An 18,886-nucleotide genomic window follows, 5' to 3' on the forward strand; every position below is an offset into this window, starting at 1 on the left:
TTTTTTTAAAGTAAATATGAATTGTAGGATTTGGCTAGAATGTTCTGATAATACAGTAAAACCCAAATTTCTTCATGCATAATCTGAAAAGTTCCAGATGTAGTTGACAGTGATTTTAAAATGTAAACATTTCCTTTCCCTTGTGTAGTTGTGTTACTGTTCAATTAAAAATAGAGTCCACGTATACGGCAACCAAATATTATTCCACCTCTGAATCTCTATGTAGTTAACTGTATCAACATGAATAATTTCATAGAGACCTATTGATGCTACACATAAGAGTTTATGGCATACAGACCCTTCAATCAAAAGTTTCTATTGTGCAAATATGGTAAAATAGAATTTCCCTGAGGTGAACTACCTTGCTGGCCCACAGAAATAACTATATAAAACTGTATTCAGATTTTAATCTGAATTATAGTCTATCTGACACGCACCCAAAATGAGTATGAATAGATTTTTATAATCAGTTGATTTGTGCTAATATTTCTTTTCAGTGGACTATTTATTCATTTATAATCAAACCAGTGTGACCAGAAAAATTGTTTAAAATAAAACTTTTGAGAAACACACCAAAGTGCGCATGAAAAGATACTTTAGAGATAACTTTCTTCCAAGTGCAAAAATCAGGAACCTCTTTTATGCTTTTAAGGTATAATAATATTTAATTACTTTAAAGGTAAAGAAAAGATATTTAAAAAGTAAAGAAATTTCCCAAATACCCATGTTGCTCAAGTTAGAAGATTTTTACATTGAAAAAAATCGGAAAAGCATTAGTTTAATAATTCTTTTTCTTTCATTCATATAACCAGGTAGGATCTTACTCATGTATTTTTAATTAGGAAGTCTTTCACATTAAATAACTTCTCCTTTAACGGTCTGTGAAATGCTGCTGAGATAATTTTCAGACTTCATTATAAAATTTGTCCACTCCTGACAAATGTCCTCCATGGAGTATTCTTCACCACCGTATTCCACTGGAAGAATGTCTGGGAAATGCTGAAGTAACCTTTGTTTGTAATTGTTCCCATGCATATGAATCTGAAACAGCCAAAATGTTTTAGAAGGTATGCCCTCTGCCTCTCAGTATATCAGATGCATTTCCAATGGAAAATCAACACTGTAAGATAAGGTGCTCTCATCACTTGTAAGATAGGAGTGCATGTATAGATACTATTGATACATCATTTATTCCTCTGCTTATGAAGCTAATAATTTTACTTATGTTTAGATTGTACTGCTTATGAATCTGATCATCTTACTGTTTTCTTATATTTGCATCCTTATAACTATACAATATTTACAAAAAGCTATTCTTTTTTCTTTCAAAAGTAGATTTTTAAAACTCTAAATAAAATCATTTTATACATTCTATTCCCTAATGTACAGGCGATTCTTAGCAAAAGATCGAATATCCTGGGATGGTTCTGTAGATGATAAAAATGTTCTTCCTTTTATTAGTTCATATTAAATAAAAGCATATATTTGAGCACACAATCAGGTACGCAGGGAATAATTTATGTGGTACAGTTGACAGATAGTCTTGGCTAATAAAAAATTAAGAGAAATTATGATGGTTGAGAACTTTAAATTTTTGAACATTTTAAACTATAAAAATTGATCATATAATGTCCTGAAGTTAAAATAAAGACTTGGAACCTTTGATTAAAAGCACATCTTGTTAAAAATAAATACATAAATATCTTTATTCATCTGCTAGGATTCATCTGTACATTCAACAATCATTTAATAAGCACCTACTATGTGCTTAGGATATGAAGACTGAAAGATGAATGAAACAAGTTTTTTGCACTCAGGAACCTTGCAGTCCCAATCCTTGATTTTTTTCTGAAATGTTTAAAATATTACCAGCTAATTGAAAAGAAATTCAACTATCTCTTCAGGAAGGGAGAAATAAAATCATTCATAGAGTACTGCCAAAATGTTTAAAGAGAGAAAGTGGCTAGATTTGGTCCTCCCTGCCCTCCCCATTTTGGCAAGTCTGTTTCATGTCAATTAACTTTCATTGAAATGCTTCACTTCTCAATTTAAAATTTTTCTTCTCTTCTTGCTCATGTTCTCCTGTTTATTAGGTTCAGTTTATTGTTGTATTCGTTTTTTGGTCCAGAATATAACCCAAAATAGAAATACTTATTTTTATGTCTGTCAGCATTCAACAGAAGATGGCCAGCGATTGTCAAGCTATACTGAAGAGAGGAAAAAAAGAATAAACAAAAGAACCCGGCTTTTATAAGAATAAAAGAATCTTCCATAGGGGCGGTTCTTCTTGAAGACAGACAGAAATACCTACTGGAAAACCTCAAAAGAAGCTCTAGGGTCATCATTTTCTGACCAGATGCAAGATGTTACATTTTCTTAGTATGAAAGAATATACTTTGTAACATTCCAAATATGCTATTATCACTCACATTACCAGTATTTCTATTTAAATAGTTTTTGAGACTTAAATTGTCAAAGCCTTTAAAACCTGTTTGTGTTCATGCATTAGATGTTGCCAACGTTTGTCTAAATAAATGCTCTAAAAATTATCCTCTACAGATTCATGCAGAAGAGTGGTTGCCAGTTTGGGAACTCACACTCTATTGTCAACACTTGAAAAATCCCAAGTAATATTAGATATTCACCTGAGATAAGACTCCGCAAGATAGGTAAAAAAACATCAAATCGGGCTTCCCTGGTGGCGCAGTGGTTGAGAATCCTCCTGCCAATGCAGGGGACACGGGTTCAATCCCTGGTCCGGGAAGATCCCACACGCCGTGGAGCAACTAAGCCCGTGCGCCACAATTGCTGAGCCTGTGCTCTAGAGCCAGCAAGCCACAACTACTGAGCCTGCAAGCCACAACTACTGAGCCCGCATGACACAACTACTGAAGCCCACATGCCTAGAGCCCATGCTCTGCAACAAGAGAAGCCACCGCAATGAGAAGCCCGCGCACCGCAACGAAGACCCAACGCAGCCAAAAATAAATCAATAAAATAAATAAATTAAAAAAAAACAACATCAAATCTATTTGCTTTAACTAACATGACATTAAGTCACATACCTTGGGTACTATGGTTTTCAGTTACACATGTCTAATTTAAGCATATTTATTATTTACATAGATAATACATTCACACGGCTAGAAATCAAAACAAGATAAAAGATCCATAGTGAGATGTCTTCCTCCCAACCATATCCTCAGCTACCCCATCCATACCTCTCTTTTGTTCCATACAGGTAACCACTTTGGTTGTTTCCTTGCATATCCTTTAAAAATAACTTTTATGCGAATATAACTATAGATTCTGATTTCTTCCCTTTTTATACAAAAGATAGTATAAACACTATTCTGCATGTTCTTATTTCCCTTCACAATACATCCTGCAAATCTGACTGTGTTCCATTGTGTAGATTCATCACAGTTTATTTAACCAGTTCCCTCATGATGAAAACTGGGTGGTTTCCAATATTTTGCTACAATGAATCCCCTTGTATATGTAATTTTGTTTATGAGCATGTATATCTGTAGGATAAAAATCCCAGAAATGTGAAGGCTGTAATTTTGATAACTATGACCACACTGCCCCCTATAGGGAATATATCATTTTGCAGTTTCACCAGCCATGTGTTAGAGGTCCAGTTTTTCCACAGCCTCACTAACTTGATTTTTCAAAACTAAAAAGAAATTTTATAAAAGTAGTTGGGTTGTTAGATAAATATTCAAAACACTGGGACAATGCTGTGTGTGTTGTGGGGAGGGGTGGAAATAAGAGAGCAAGTTTTAAATAACAAAGGAGTGGAACATTTGGTACAGAAGAATAGTGACTTGGATATATTTTACTTACCCGTTCCTTAATTTTTTCAGTCAGAAATGGTTTAACCATGGAAAAGACAGCATGGAAAATTATTGGCTCATTTATCAGATGGATACCACGAACTTTTAATGGAAAGGAATCCTTTGAAAATAAAGAAAATGTCTTGTTAATAACAAAGCATAAATCAATATGTAATCCTATCGACAAGCCCCTTCTTTGAACACTTGCTAAACTTACAGCAACACCTAAAGTGTGATTTTATTTTCAAAATTATTCCATCAACACAATAGCCTGCTTTATAGTTCACTGTCCCTAGATTAAGAAAAGGTCTCTAAAAAGGTTTCACCTTGTAGTTTAGGCAAAGTATTTTAAGAAATACCTGCATCTTTCATAAGCAGGACACAGAAAATATCTTCCCCAATCACATATAAATGTGCTTTTGAAAAATCAATGAGTCATTTGGATATTTAACCTTTCCCCTCAAATTTTTATTTTGAGGAAGAAAAATCAAACTTTCGTAAAATTTGAAAGAATAGTACAATAAACACACACTTTTAAACTTTTGACACGGGTATAAGTCTTTCACATCAAAGTAATATCGGCTTTTTTCTAAGGTTTAAAATGTTAAGGGTTCAAAGAAAAACCTCATCAGTAGTTTCCCTACCCAAAGATGTGTTGTTAATATAGAGATTTTTCCTGCCAAGTTTCTTTCATGCAAAACTTTTTTTTTTTTTTTTTTCTGCACATAGCTTTTAGAGATGTGTTATCAATTGTGACTTTTCCTTTCAGGTTCTTTCTATGAATAATTTTATTTTAAACATAATTGCTAATATGCTCTCTAAATAATTTGCACCCCGTTTTGTTTCACTGACATAATACAATTTTTGTAAACATTGTGAGCTTTAATATTGATGCTATAATCCATCAAATGGATGTACCATTATTTAAGTAACCCTTTTCCTATTTCTGGACAAATAAGCTGTTTCTAATTTTCTTCTATAAAAATTGATGCTATAGGGGGCTTTCCTGGTGGTGCAGTGGCTGAGAATCCACCTGCCAATGCAGAGGACATGGGTTCGATCCCTGGTCCGGGAAGATCCCACATGCCGCAGAGCAACTAAGCCCATGCGCCACAACTACTGAGCCCGTGCACCGACAGCCCGTGCTCCACAACGAGAGAAGCCACCGCAAAGAGAAGCCCGTGCACCGCAACGAAGAGTAGGCCCCGCTTGCTGCAACTAGAGAAAGCCCACACGCAGCAACGAAGACCCAACACAGCCAAAAATAAATAAAATAAATAAATTTATTTTTAAAAAATTGATGCTATAGTAACTATCTTTACGAATAGAAGCAATGGTGGTTCTAAGTACAGCTTTTATCTTCAGATATCCTAGATTGGAATCCCTGTTTCACTGCTGACAAAATGTGTATGCTTGGGCATTGCTATGTCACCTCTCTGACATAGTAAAATAATTTGTAAAGTGGAAAAATTAATAGTCATATGTCATAAGCTTTGGTGTAGCCATTAAGTGGTAATGCACTTGAAACACTTAGCAAAATACCTGGCACACAGTAAGCTATTATTATTCTACACAAAGTCTTTGCTATATTTAAGATTATTCCTTGGCTAGGTTTCCAAAAGCAGGATTACTGGGTCAAAGATGATGGCCATTTTTAAAACTTTTTTTTTTTTTTCCCGGAAAGAACTGTATCAATCTATACCAACCAAAACCTACATGACATTTTGTTGTATCATTGTTATAAATATTATTTTTTGAGTCAATTTTTAATTTAGGAAGAAAATTTTAGTGACTGAAAGATAAAATCACCACATTATTGTTTAAATATATGAATTCTGTGGTTAGAAATTTTGAACATATTTTCACAGTTTGTTGCAACATTCTTTCTTTTTAAATTCATAACACTTTACTTCCTCTTACCGTTATTGAATTCTATGTATCATTTCTAAAATTTTATTTAATTTTCTAATAAATGTACTATCCCTTCTCTTTAACGTATAACTAAATTTGTATCTCTTATTTGGAAGTATTATCCCAAACAGTTAAAATACACACTTACTGTAAGAACAGCAGCAATCTTCTTGGCTACGGATGGAGTAATTTGAAAAGCATGAGAAAACTGCCAGCCTTCCAAATCAAAGACAGCCTTGATTCCATTCCGTTGTGTTTCTACCTCCTGTACAATAAGCTCGGATGTGATTAGACTTACACGAAACACATCATAAGCTGTGAAAACTTTTGGGTCCCAGTGTGCTAAAAAAAAAAAAAATGTAAAAAATCATATCTCAGCACTGTGTAAAGAATCAGAAAGATTTACAAAAGGAAACGAATTCTTTTTAGACTTAAAGGATCAATAGAAATAAAACACGTACAAAGATCATGAATTGAGTAACAGATCAAATTGGTGGTCCAAGAACATGTGCCTGTGTCTCCCTCCCTCCCTCCCTCCAATCCCTAGCAAAGAACAGATTCTTAAGAGCATGGAGAAAATAAGAGAATAAATGCAGCCTGGATTTGATGGCCAGAGGAAACTACAGCCCAAAATATGCAGGATGGAGCTGTGGCTGAAGGTGGGAATGCCTCTGGGTATGCTCCACGCTCGAAGGTATTGCAAATGGGAAAAGCAAGGCTCTGGATTATGAAGAATAGCTACGGCCCCATCGTAACCACAGAGGCTGCCGCTAAGGGAAATGCGCGAGGAGTAGACAGGCAGGTGGGTCTCTCTGACACCCTCCGTGACGAGCAGCGTGTAGGAGAGGCACGTCCATATAGGCTAGAACAGAAGTGTGCGCTCGGAAAGCCGAGTCAGGGAAGCACTCGGGTAGCCAGCTCCCCGCACCCAGGAAAAACAAGGAATACCTGTGCTAAGAAGAGGAGCTACTGAGTTCTTGTCCTCTCCCCTCCCCCACCAGTCCTGGGGCAGGCCACGTCATGCAAAATTGACAGTAATGGATAGGCAAGCAGGTGATCTTTAAAAAAGATATTCAACCACGAAGAATTTTAATAATTTTAAAGACACAGACACACAAAGAAGAGAGGATCCAAACTCAGTAGACAAAGGCACTAAAACGGAAGGAAACAGCTAATAAAGCAAGAAACATTAAAAGAAACAAAATTGTTTCAGTGAGGAAAAAAAGACACCGTAGGCTATTGTCATAAGAACAGCCTATTATGAAAAAGAATCAGTTGAGATGTTGGAAATAAAAAGATGACACTTCAAGCAAATCTCAGTTGATGGGATAAATGTCAGAAAAGACACAGCCAACGAGTGAATAATAGTTTGGAACATAAGCTGAGGAAGTCTCTCAGTCTCAACACAGAAGACCCAGGAGTCAATATGTATGAATAAAAAGTTAACAGACATGCAGCTAGATCCAGAAGTTTCAAAATCCAACTCATTAGAGTTCTGGAAGGCAAAAATACAGAGAATAGTGAACAGAGGAGAAAGGAATAGTAACAGAAGAGAAAATTGTTCCAAAGCTGGACAAAGATGCAAATTTTCAGATTACAAGGTTCATGCAATACCTAACAAGATGAAGGGTTAAAAAAAAAAAAGATTCATGACTAAGGAATGGTAAAATTCTAAAAATACCAAAGTTTCTGGCTTGAACAACTGGGTAGAATGGTGGTACCATTTGTTGAGATAGGAAACACTGCAAGAAAAGTGTTTAGGAAGGAAGGATCATGGGCAGTTTTGAACACTTTAGAACGGTGACTGTGAGATGTCCAGTCGGATACAGCTGAGATAGGGAACTGGTCGTACGGAGCTTTGGGGACAAAGAGATAATGGGGGTGAAGATACAAATCTCAGAGTTTCTGTGCTTATAGGTCTATAGCAGGGAGTACCATGGACTTATGTTTCTCTCTGTTATGGTAGAGAGGTAAGTAGCTTAAGAAGAGGAGGCTGAGGCCAATGTCCTAAAGAATTTTGGAATTTACAGTAGAATACATAGTGCCAGCAAAGGAGACTAAGAAGAAACAGTTAAGTTGGAGGAAAACACTAGGAGAATGTGGCATCAGAGAAGGGAGGCAGATACCTCAAAAAAGAGGAAGAGGTTTGCTATGTAAAGAGGTCAAGTGAAATAGCACTAAACACATCCATTAGATTTGGTGGAAAGGTCACCGATGATTTGCTAAGGTCATTTCACCAGAGAGGTGGCAGTGAAACCAGACCAGGGGGCGTTGAGAGGACCTGTGAGAAAATGTGGATGGTGAACATAACTAACTCTAAAAATGTGGCTGAGAATGAGAGGTGTGGGGAGACGGCTAGGGTGGAGGCTGGAGGGTCTTACGGGATTAAGGAGCTTTTGGATGGCTGATCCTAACAGATCTAAATGTTAATGGATAGTGTGTAATAGCAAGGAAAAATCTAGAGATGAAGAAAGAGAAGGGATAATTAGAGGTATTCCTAGAAAGGTACAATGGAATTGCCCTTTATTTTTAAAAGCCTCAGATTCCTGGTAAGAATTTGAATAATCAATCCATGGATAAACCAGTTCACGTATACTGTATGACTTCAGACACTGGCTGAAAGCTACAATGGTGCAAAATATAAACAGAATGACTGAAAGTCTGCAGTTCAGAAAATAGTGACTGACCTAAATTTCTGAGCCCACCAGCATAGTTGTCTAGACTTGTGCTGTCCAAATAGTAGCCATTAGCCATATGTGGCTATGTAAATTTAAATTAATTAACATTCAAAATAATTAACAGTAAATAAAATAAAAATTCAGCTTCTTAGTTGCAAGCCACATTTCAAGTGCTCAACAGCTACATGCGGCTAGTAGCTACTGAGAACAATTTCACCATCATAGAAAGTTCTACTGGACATTGCTGGTCTAGACTCTAAGCTCCTTTAAGGCAAAAGAAAAAATTGCTGTACATTCTTAATTCCTTCTCCAGCAACTATCTAACATTTATTGAGTGCTTAGTACATACCAGGTAATTTTCTAATTATATTTTATATATACTGTATTGCAAGATTTAATGCTCACAGCAACCCTATGAGGAAAGTTTCTGCTATGCCCATTTGACAGATGAGAAGGTGGAATTATAGCTGCACAGCTTTCCATGTTGTTAGACGTAGCAGAGCTGGGATTCCGACCCAGGCAGCATGCCCTAGAACCTGTGTTCCTGAGAACCAAGCCAGTCAAAACTTAATGCTCGCTGCTAAATTTTACTTTTGCTGCTGTAGTACAGTAGTGAGTCTCAAAAGGCATAAAATTAAATCCTTTGGCTTATAGGCCAATAATGGCAAACATTTAGTTTCACCTTGGGTTGTCCTGCTGGACTGGAGGAAAAGGTTCTCTGCATTCTCACTGCTTACACTGCACAGAGATGGTACCAGGGAAGGAGTTATGCTGACGTTCTACCCAAAAAGCTCTACCACAGATTTCCTTTTTTTAGTTCCTCCCATTAATTGAATTAAATTTAGAAAATTTATAAATATAAATTTATCCTATTCTTTCATTTTACTCATAAAACTCTTCTGAGTTTCTCCTTCCGCCCTGGAGTAACATGTTAGTCTACATAACACTCAGAAGATTTGCTGCATACTCTCCTGCCTGACCGTCACTAAACTGATATGTTTTCTTGATTTTAAAATCTCTTTGAGTTAAACAGTACACTTATAAATTAATAACTGCAAGAGGCCCTCGCTACAGGGAGATCAGCTCGGTGCTTTTTTACCACCTAGAGGGGTGGGATAGGGAGGGTGGGAGGGAGATGCAAGAGGGAGGAGATATGGGGTTGTGTGTATAGTATAGCTGATTCACTTTGTTATAAAGCAGAAACTAACACACCATTGTAAAGCAGTTATACTCCAATAAAGATGTTAAAAAAAAAAGAGGCCCTCGCTAAACAATAGAAGACTGTTGACTTCTATTATTTAAGGTGTTTCTGATCAAAGTAGCACATTTGCTTTTTCACTATTAAGGTCTCATTTTTACTTCTTAACATGAGCAAACCCCAAAAAACCTCCAGCCAGGCGTGCAGAGCCAGGATACTCGCAGAAGGAATCACCTGTAGGTTTCCTTCTTGTGCTCCTGGGACCCCTGAGTAGGGTTGCCAGATAAAATATAAGAAGCCCAATTAAAGCTGAATTTCAGATAAACTGGATATATTTTTTTAGTCTAAGTATGCCCCATTCATACTAAAAAAAATTATTTGTTGTTTACCTGAAATTCAAATGTAACTGGACACTGTAGTTTTTATAAAACAGTTTCACTTGCTACATAAAACACAGATACTTCACTGAATCTGGCAACTCTACTCCTCAGGAACTCGGGAACCTCATGCAACTTCCTATAACACCGGTGAGGCAACGACAGGGCAGAAGAGCACTTGTCACGTCTGGTTTACAGACAACGACGTCACGATTAACCCAGTTGTATTTGACGCAGAAGCTGGAGCAGAAAAACAGAATCATTCTTCTTAGTCTTCTGCTACCTTTTCAAGAACTAAATGCAGGATCTTCTTGCAAGACAGCCAAGGGCTGAGTTATAGGCAGGTATCTTATCTATAAGCAGGCAGGAAAAGCAAATCTATAAATATCTTTAAGTTCCCTAGAATATTTACAGATGTGAACGTTTCTGTAAGAGGATAATTCATAAGATTCTGCTCATGAAATGTTGGTTATCTTTGTCATTCCAACCGGGCCAGGAAAGGATGCTGGGGACAGTGTGAATCCTCTGTTTTGTGCCATTTTTAATCACACACAGGTCGAAGGGAGGGGCAGAAGCTATAGGTTTCCAGCCTCCAGGAAACACTAGGAAGACCTAGGGGTGAAAAGAGGAAGCAGTGAAAAGAAAGAGGGGAACGTGGAACAAGGGTTCTTTAACGCTTGCCTGGGTGCTGCTTCCCACGGCCCCTTCCTCCGCCTGGAGAGTGAGCCCCTCGCTCCTCAGCCTGGGGCAGGACCCAACCACCGTTCACTGTCACTCACTCCAAAAATGTCTCATAAATACCTACCATGTGCCACGCCCTGGTTTCGGTGCTTGGGAAACCTCAGCGAACAGAACACAGACAAAATCTATGCTCTCGTGGAGCTTGTATTATTATGGTTCAGAATTCTTATTTGAATTTTTGAAACACTTTACCTTGATGTTTTTTACCTTTTCCACCTATTTCTCTTCTCTGTTTTCTTTTCCTCTTATTTTATATAGTTAACTGTGTGGAAGAATAGAAGTAGGATTTTCATTGGTTTTGGATAATTTTCTCACAATGTCCAGTTTTATTATATTTGGGGGACCTTAAAGACTAAATGAGGGACATCCCTGGCAGTCCAGTGGTTCAGACTCCAGGTTTCCAATGCAAGGCACGTGGGTTCAATCCCTGGTTGGGGGACTAAGATTCCACATGCCACACAGTGCAGCCAAGAAAATATAAAAAATTAAAATTGAAAAAAAAAAATTTATTAAAGACTAAATGAAACCCAAGTTAAAACCTAAAAAGCTAAATTCTTAAATATGAACTCATGGAAGCTTCCGATATGGCGGTCAAGAAAAATAAAAAAGAGGAAGTGCTGTGTGTGACCTACCAATTCTGTAAATCAGAACTTTGCTGCCAGTGGGGTCTCGGGCTCTCAGGACGCCGACGTAGCCGGCCTTCAGAAGGCCAAGAATGCTTCTAGGATGGAGATCTGCACTTATTTCTGGACATTCTGCTCTCCACTTATAGTAGTTTTTTAGTAACTGGAAAATAAAATAAAACTTATCTACAGATAGCATACATGGTAAGCATTTTCTAAGAGCGATAGGAAAGCCTTGGCATTATGTAGGGCCCTCGCCATGTATTATGTCAGGATTCTAACCTGGGGTATCTTTTTAGCTGTAAAAGCTAAAAGCACACTTCATGCAGGATCTCAGTTGATAGGAGTTAGTCACAAATTCAAAGTTGAGGAATTTTTATTTGTCTCCTGTGGTAAAGAGTCTCCCAAAGATAGCTGTCAACGATGCCTCCCCTCCTGGTGTGCATGTCATTCCTTCCACCAGCAGGTGGAGTCCATTTGATTCCTTCCTCTTGAAGCTGAGCTGGCCTCGTGTCTCGCTTTGATGGAAGTGACACCGTGCTTGGTTAAGAAGCCTGAGACCTTCTCTTTTTGCTTTTTGGGATCCAGACACCACGTAGGATTATTAAATAATGAATCTCTGCAGAGAGAGGCCCTGGACAACGAGAGGCCATCTCAGATAGCCTGACCTCAGCCATGGTCTCATCTCATGCAATGCGGAGCACAGACGAACCATCCCCGCTGAGCCCTGCCCAAAGTGGCACATTACAATAAACAGCCGTGGTTTAAGCCACTAAATTTGGGGTTGGTTTGTTACTTAGCAATAGAAGGCTGAAACATCCACATTTTAGTCTTTGTGAATAAGGAAGAAAAGGAATCAGTCGGATGAATTAACTCTACAAATGTTTTTGAGCATCTGCAACGTTCCACACACTTAGTGAGGCCCTTGAGGTATAGCAGTGGGCAGAATAAAATCCCTGCTCTCTTCGGACCTCACCGGCTGGTGACAACTGGATCATACAGGCCATGCTATGTAGTGAAGAGCTTGATTCGCACACAGGCTGCTGCTGCTTCAGGAAAACCTTGACTCCACCACCTACTACCCATTTGGTCTTGGCATGTACTTAACCGCGGAGTCATGTTTTCTCAACATGTGTCTTGCAGGGTTCTGAGTAAAGCATACCTGGGCATAAGGAGTGGTAGTCAGCCTTGCTGTTCTCTTAATAGGGAAAGTTATTTAGATTAATTGCTCATCCGAGTTTTTAGTGCAGGTTTATATTAAAGATAACTAAACATTTTTGGTTTTTATTTTTTCTCCTAGAAAAAAGATACAAAGGAACATTTCTATACCGTACTAACAGAAAACAACAAAAATCGACTTTGTTAACGGTGGTATGCCCTCGGAGAGCCTGTGGAACAGTCTGTCTGGATATTAGGTCTTGGCAAAATATGGTTTGAAAGCACCGCATTTTCTTTTTTTTTTTTCCAAAAAAAAACCCACTAATGGTTACTCTGCATTTACAAATAATACAAACATTGTCAGTGTATTGTGGAGAATACTGACATCAAATTACACAGTTAAAATTTATTATATTTCAATTTACCTTTCCATGATTTTCAGCATTCTCGGTTTTTCTAAAACGACAATATATCTGTTTTGAGTTTAAAGAGATCTATTAGCAACGTGGAATCAAAGTTCAGATGAAAGGAAAGGACAAATTTTGCATTTGAGAGTCACTGGAATGAACACGAGAACTGTAATCATGAAGTAGTCATGATCTGGAGGAGAAACTGCAAAAACAAGTTTAAAAAACCAAGTAAAGGGTGAAATTCCAAGCCATGGGGGAGGTCAACGGCTGGGAGTGGCTGGAGGAAGAGAGGATCTGGTTGGACCACAGGAGAACTGGCACCACAATGTACAGAAGGGAGGGAAAGGCATCTGTGCTGGTCTACTCCTCACTTCTTTCTCTCTGATACTGTTTCCCTCTCTTTCTCTTTCTTTCTCCCTGTCATTTCCGCATTGAAGAAACTTTCCCTAACTGTTAAAAAAAATGAGAATGTTACTAAGAGTTAAATGCAACAGAGAGGCTAGAAAGAAAAGAAGTCAGTAAATTTGCCAACAAAGAAATAATTGGTGACCTAAATAGCAGATTCCAAAAGCAGTAAGAACAAAAGACACCTTGTAGATCCTGACATATTCATTCTCTTCTATAAGATGAATTTCTCTTCCTTCTCCTGTCTTAGGGGGCATCAGAATAAGTGTTACTAGCATTTTTAATGTTCATTACTTTTTTCATAGTTCCCTCGGATGGAAAACTAGTCCTTTTAATTCTAATTCAAGCAAAACACCAGAAGCAGCATAGGAGCTCCAATACAGAAATAACAATTTTATTTTCCCATGGAATAATAAAAGTTATAGCTTCATTAACAGGGATCGTTTTGGGGCTTCCCTGGTGGCACAGTGGTTAAGAATCCACCTACCAATGCAGGGGACACGGGTTCAAGCCCTGGTCTGGGAAGATCCCACATGTCACGGAGCAACTAAGCCCGTGCGCCACAACTACTGAGCCTGTGCTCTAGCGTCCATGAGCCACAACTACTGAGCCCATGCACCACAACTCCTGGAGCCCAGACACCTAGAGCCCGTGCTCCGCAATAAGAGAAGCCACCGCAATGAGAAGCCCGCGTACTGCAACGAAGAGTAGCCCCCGTTCGCCGCAACTAAAAGAAAGCCCGCGCAGCAACGAGGACCCAACGCAGCCAAAAATAAATTTAAAAAAAAATTTTTTTTTAAAGGGATCTTTTAGGGAATAGAGGCAGGTTCCTCAGCTTATTGGTCTCTGCAGAGTGCTGGGCACTTAGGAGATAGGTAAATGTGTTGAATGAAAGAATAAATTAATACATGATTAAACCAGCTGGATCCACGTGCTTGAAAAAAATGACTTTGATAAAAATGCACAAATTGCCCTCATACTTTTGACACTTGACTTTTGCAAACTGAAGGCTCTACACCTGGATCTTTGATTATTACTTTTCCACTGATAAATTCAAAAGTCTGGTTGACATAAATAAATTATGTAAATGACGTAAACTGCTACCCAGCAATTCTCCAACAAACCACATAAAGTGCACAGCAGAAAAAAAACTGCCTGCGGGTGAATATTCATTACCGAAAGGCACCTGTTTTGTACCGCCACTAGCAATAAACAAATATAAAAAGTTACAGCTTATTTTAACTCTGCTTTGTAACAGAGTAGATTTCTCCTTACATTTTTTGTGTACTTTCCAACAAAATTACAACCATATTTGTGCCACTTTTCTGGGGTTTAATGGCATCATTTCAATTCCTGCTCTCGACCATTCTAAGAGGTAACTATTGTTACCCCATTTTATTGGTAAGAAAACTAAACTGGAAGAAATTACACATTTGTTTCAGGGTAGTAGCTACCAGAAGCAGAGCGGAGTCTGAAACTGACACTTGATTCGGTGAATTTTACAAAAGAAGCTGCATTTAGTGGGAAATGAGCAGGGAGCGTCAGTGGAATTTTGAAAACATTGAAGTATTTGGGAAAACTATAAAAATAATTAAAGAATAAAAAACGTATCACATAGAGCAAAAATATAAGGAGGAATATTCACTTGTGAAAGATAAGATTCTGTATATTCACAAGAATATATAGAACAGACAGAGGTTAACGGTTGGTTGTTTTAAACAGATGCGGCAAGTACAGCTCACTTGAGAGTGCAGGCTCCCCTGAGTTCAGCTCAAGTTCAAATTCTTGCTCTACCCCTTGATAACGGCGATTTAGGACAGTTACTTACTCGTTACATCTCAGTTCCTTCTAAAATGAGAAAATAATGAGATAATCCATGTAAACACTACTTACCAAAGTAGCTGGCACTCCCAAAGCTATTAGAATTCACCAAAGTCACTAATTTGTTATAACTTCAAATACAAAAACTAGAATAATGAGAAACTTCATTAAAACTGAGGGACTTATCAAGGTTTCTTCATACACTAAAACGATAGGGCTTTCATATTTTAAATAAAGGAGTGTAAACTGAATTAACTGCCTCTGTGGAGGAAAATGAAAAAAAAACAGTTTCATACTCTTAACTGTCCCTTTTTCAAGTTGGCAGAAAAATAGGGCAAAGGGTTCACAGAAACTTGATTCCTATCCAGTAGATTTGGACACAGTCCTGCTAGCCAGCTCCTCAAAGACATGATGCAATGAAAACAATTCAGGAAAATAAATAATACAGGAAAAAAATATACAACACAGAGGATGGAGGTAAATTTTATTTCATCTTCTATTTAGACATTACTTTTTTTAATTGGAGTAAAGTTGCTTTACAATGTTGTGTTAGTTTCTACTGTACAGCAAAGTGAATCAATTATACATACACATATATCCACTCTTCTTTAGATTTCCTTCTCATTTAGGTCACCACAGATAACAGTAGAGTTCCCTGTGCTATACAGTAGGTTCTCATTAGTTATCTATTTTATACATAGTAGACATTACTTTAAAAAAGTAACCAAAATGGGGACTTCCCTGGTGGTTAAGAATCTGCTTGCCAATGCAGGGGACATGGGTTCGAGCCCTGGTCTGGGAAGATCCCACATGCCACGGAGCAACTAAGCCCATGCGCCACAAGTACTGAGCCTGTGCACCTAGAGCCTGTGCTCCGCAACAAGAGAAGCTGCCGCAATGAGAAGCCGGTGCTCCGCAACCAGAGAAAAGCCCGCGCGCAGCAACGAAGACACAACGCAGCCAAAAATAAAATAAAACTTAAAAAAAAAATTTTTTTAAAGTAACCAAAATGAAATCTGTAAATTATACACTTGTAATTGTTAGTTACCTATAAATGTTTAACGCCCCATTAGAGCTACACTTTTCATTGGACCTGAGATTGTGTCTTCATATCTAGTAGCTGCTGAGTAAGTATGAGGACACCTTAGTAGCCATCTGATAAAAGAAAAGAAATAGGTAGGCTCCTATTTCATTCTTAATGTCAAAATGAAGTCCAGTAGATCGACAACTCCAACATAAAAAAGAGAAGTCATAAATTACTAGAGAAAATTTTGCAGAAGGGAAGAGCTTATGAAACTAGAAGCAATCACAGAACAATCAAATCAATACATTTGATTACATAAAAACTTTAAAATTCTTCACAGAAAGAAAATAGCATTAACGATGCCAAAAGACGAACCACAAACTAGGACAACAGCCTATTTTCTTTAATACATGAAGATATGAATAAGATGTTTTATATTTTATGTAAACAACGTGGAAGAAAATAGCAAAACAAGCAGTTAATTAGAAAGGAATTTTTAAATGTTAAATATATGAAAGATGATTAACCTCACTTGTAATTAAATAAATGCATATTATAATAATAATGAGAACCAGTTCCTCATTATTATTAAAATAATGAGAAACAGTTCCTAGCAGGTTGACACACAGATCATAAAGGTTGGTGACACAGCATGGGTGATAATACGGGGAAAGACACCATTACGTATTGATAATATAGAAGTGATAAAATAAGTGCAAACACTTTGGAGGACAGTTGGTCTATTCATCGACACTGAAAATGCACATTGCATTTCATCCAGCAATTGTGCAAGTTCAACTTACCCTATAAGGATTTTCCTATTTTTGTATTGATACAATGACAAAGACATACTAGAATACCCAGCTGATGTGGAAGAAACCCTATTTGTCTCGGTTTCTGTGTTTTGTGAACTGCCAAGCAAATTGTAGAAATTCAAAAAATAATCATTGAATGAAGGAATGAACAGCATGCACAGCAGCATTGCCAATGTCTGATGACAATTCCTATGTCCAATACAGGAGACTGGTTAATACATTTTAATATAAGAAATTGAGACAATGCAATAGTACACAGCCCCCAAAAGAATAAGACACATGCTGAAACAGATTCATCTCTATGATAAATTATGTTAAAAAGGCAAAATTTAAAACACATACATATGCTTGTGCGACTGTAGATTACACCTGGAAAGGTAAGAGGCAGGTAACAGTAACTGCCACTGGGTAGGAGGCTGGCAAGCTAAGGTCTGGGGTGAGGAATTTTTTCCCTTAGAAAGTTACTTTTAGGAACTTACTTTGCATTCTTTACTATTTATGGATTATTATTTTTTTACCGTCTGTACTTCTTACTTTTCCAATTAAAAATTAGTTACCAACAACAAAAATCCTCATACTGAGACAGCTGGGACTCTGCACTATAATACTTCCTCTGCCTCCCAGCTCGCCGTGTGACACTGAGCGAGCCACTTGGAGAAAGGGCTAGATCAAGTTCAACTGCAGAGCGCTTCCTAAGTGCCAGGCCCTGTGCTGGGTACGTCCTGTTCCGTTAAACTGGTTAATATTCAGTCCTGGAAACCAGTCATCGCGGGAGGCCCTTTCACCGTTATTTAACAGGTGAGGATGCTGAGTCCAAAGTGCCAGAACTCAAGGTCGTACCCCTCTTTCTGATTCCTGTCTTCCCACCACCCTGCTCTCAACCAGCTGTAATAACACACCTGGAGCCACAAAAGAAGCGCCGGGCTTGCTTGGTGGCGCAGTGGTTGAGGGTCCGCCTGCCGATGCAGGGGACACGGGTTCGTGCCCAGGTCCGGGAAGATCCCACATGCCGCGGAGCAGCTGGGCCCGTGAGCCATGGCCGCTGAGCCTGCGCGTCCGGAGCCTGTGCTCCGCAACGGGAGAGGCCACAACAGGGAGAAGCCCGCGTACCGCAAAAAAAAAGAAGCGCCTCATCCCCATCCTCCCACTCAAAACACTCTGGACTGCTTTACCGTCTTGACACTTCAGTGTTACTATTAATAATACTCTTTTGCTAGGATTTGGCTTTGGATCTTCAGTTTTACTGGCAATTTCATTTCCCCCACCAAACGTCGAGTTACCTGCTAAGATGGAATAACTCTAGGCTTCCCACTTTTCAGCTGTCATTTTCTTTTATCTCACCCGCTCTGCCGCGGAGAGTGAGGCATTTCCCCCAAACTTTATACGTTCGGGAGACTCGTGCAGGGCAGAGTTCCAGTGCTTGGGGTCAAATAGGCCCTCTCCCTAGGAGGCTCCAGCGTTTTTCTAGGTTTCCCGTTTCCACAACCCAGAGAAACTGCAAGGACCAGCGCGGGAATCCTCAGAGCTCCCGCTCCCGCCGCGCGGTGCGCTCGGGCCGCGTCCCCGCCGAGGTCCGGCCGGCGAGCCGGGCGTCGGCGAGGGTCCGGGCCCAGCCGCGGCTTCCCGGCCCGTCCCCCGGGTGCGGCCCGGCGGGGAGAACCCCTTACCCGCCAGGCCAGGTCCAGATCGAAGTCCCGGGCGCGCAGGAACCGCAGCAGGAAGGCGTCGCTGAGCGGCCGCCGCGCCGGCCGAGCGCCCGCCTCCCCGGCCCGGCGCCGCAGCTCGGCCAGGCTGGGCTGCAGCAGCGGCGAGTGGTCGGGCAGCCCGTTGAGCTGCGCCCCCGCCGCCGGCCCCGGCCGCGCCTCCGCCATGCCCGCCGCCCCGCT

The 18,886-nt window shown here is 39.2% G+C and overlaps 1 protein-coding gene across 1 annotated transcript; it reads right to left on the bottom strand.

Moving 5' to 3' along the window:
- Window positions 1-961: 961 nt before the first annotated feature.
- On the bottom strand, window positions 962-18,871 carry TTPA (alpha tocopherol transfer protein; the record flags this gene model as incomplete). The annotated part of the gene is made up of 3 exons (XM_079722605.1): window positions 962-1,041; window positions 11,377-11,530; window positions 18,668-18,871. 3 exons carry the CDS (start codon window positions 18,869-18,871, stop codon window positions 962-964), a joined length of 438 nt encoding a protein of 145 aa, XP_079578731.1.
- Between the last annotated feature and the right edge of the window lie 15 nt (window positions 18,872-18,886).

Source organism: Hyperoodon ampullatus (genome assembly GCF_949752795.1).
Source record: "Hyperoodon ampullatus genome assembly, chromosome: 17".
NCBI lineage: Eukaryota > Metazoa > Chordata > Mammalia > Artiodactyla > Ziphiidae > Hyperoodon > Hyperoodon ampullatus.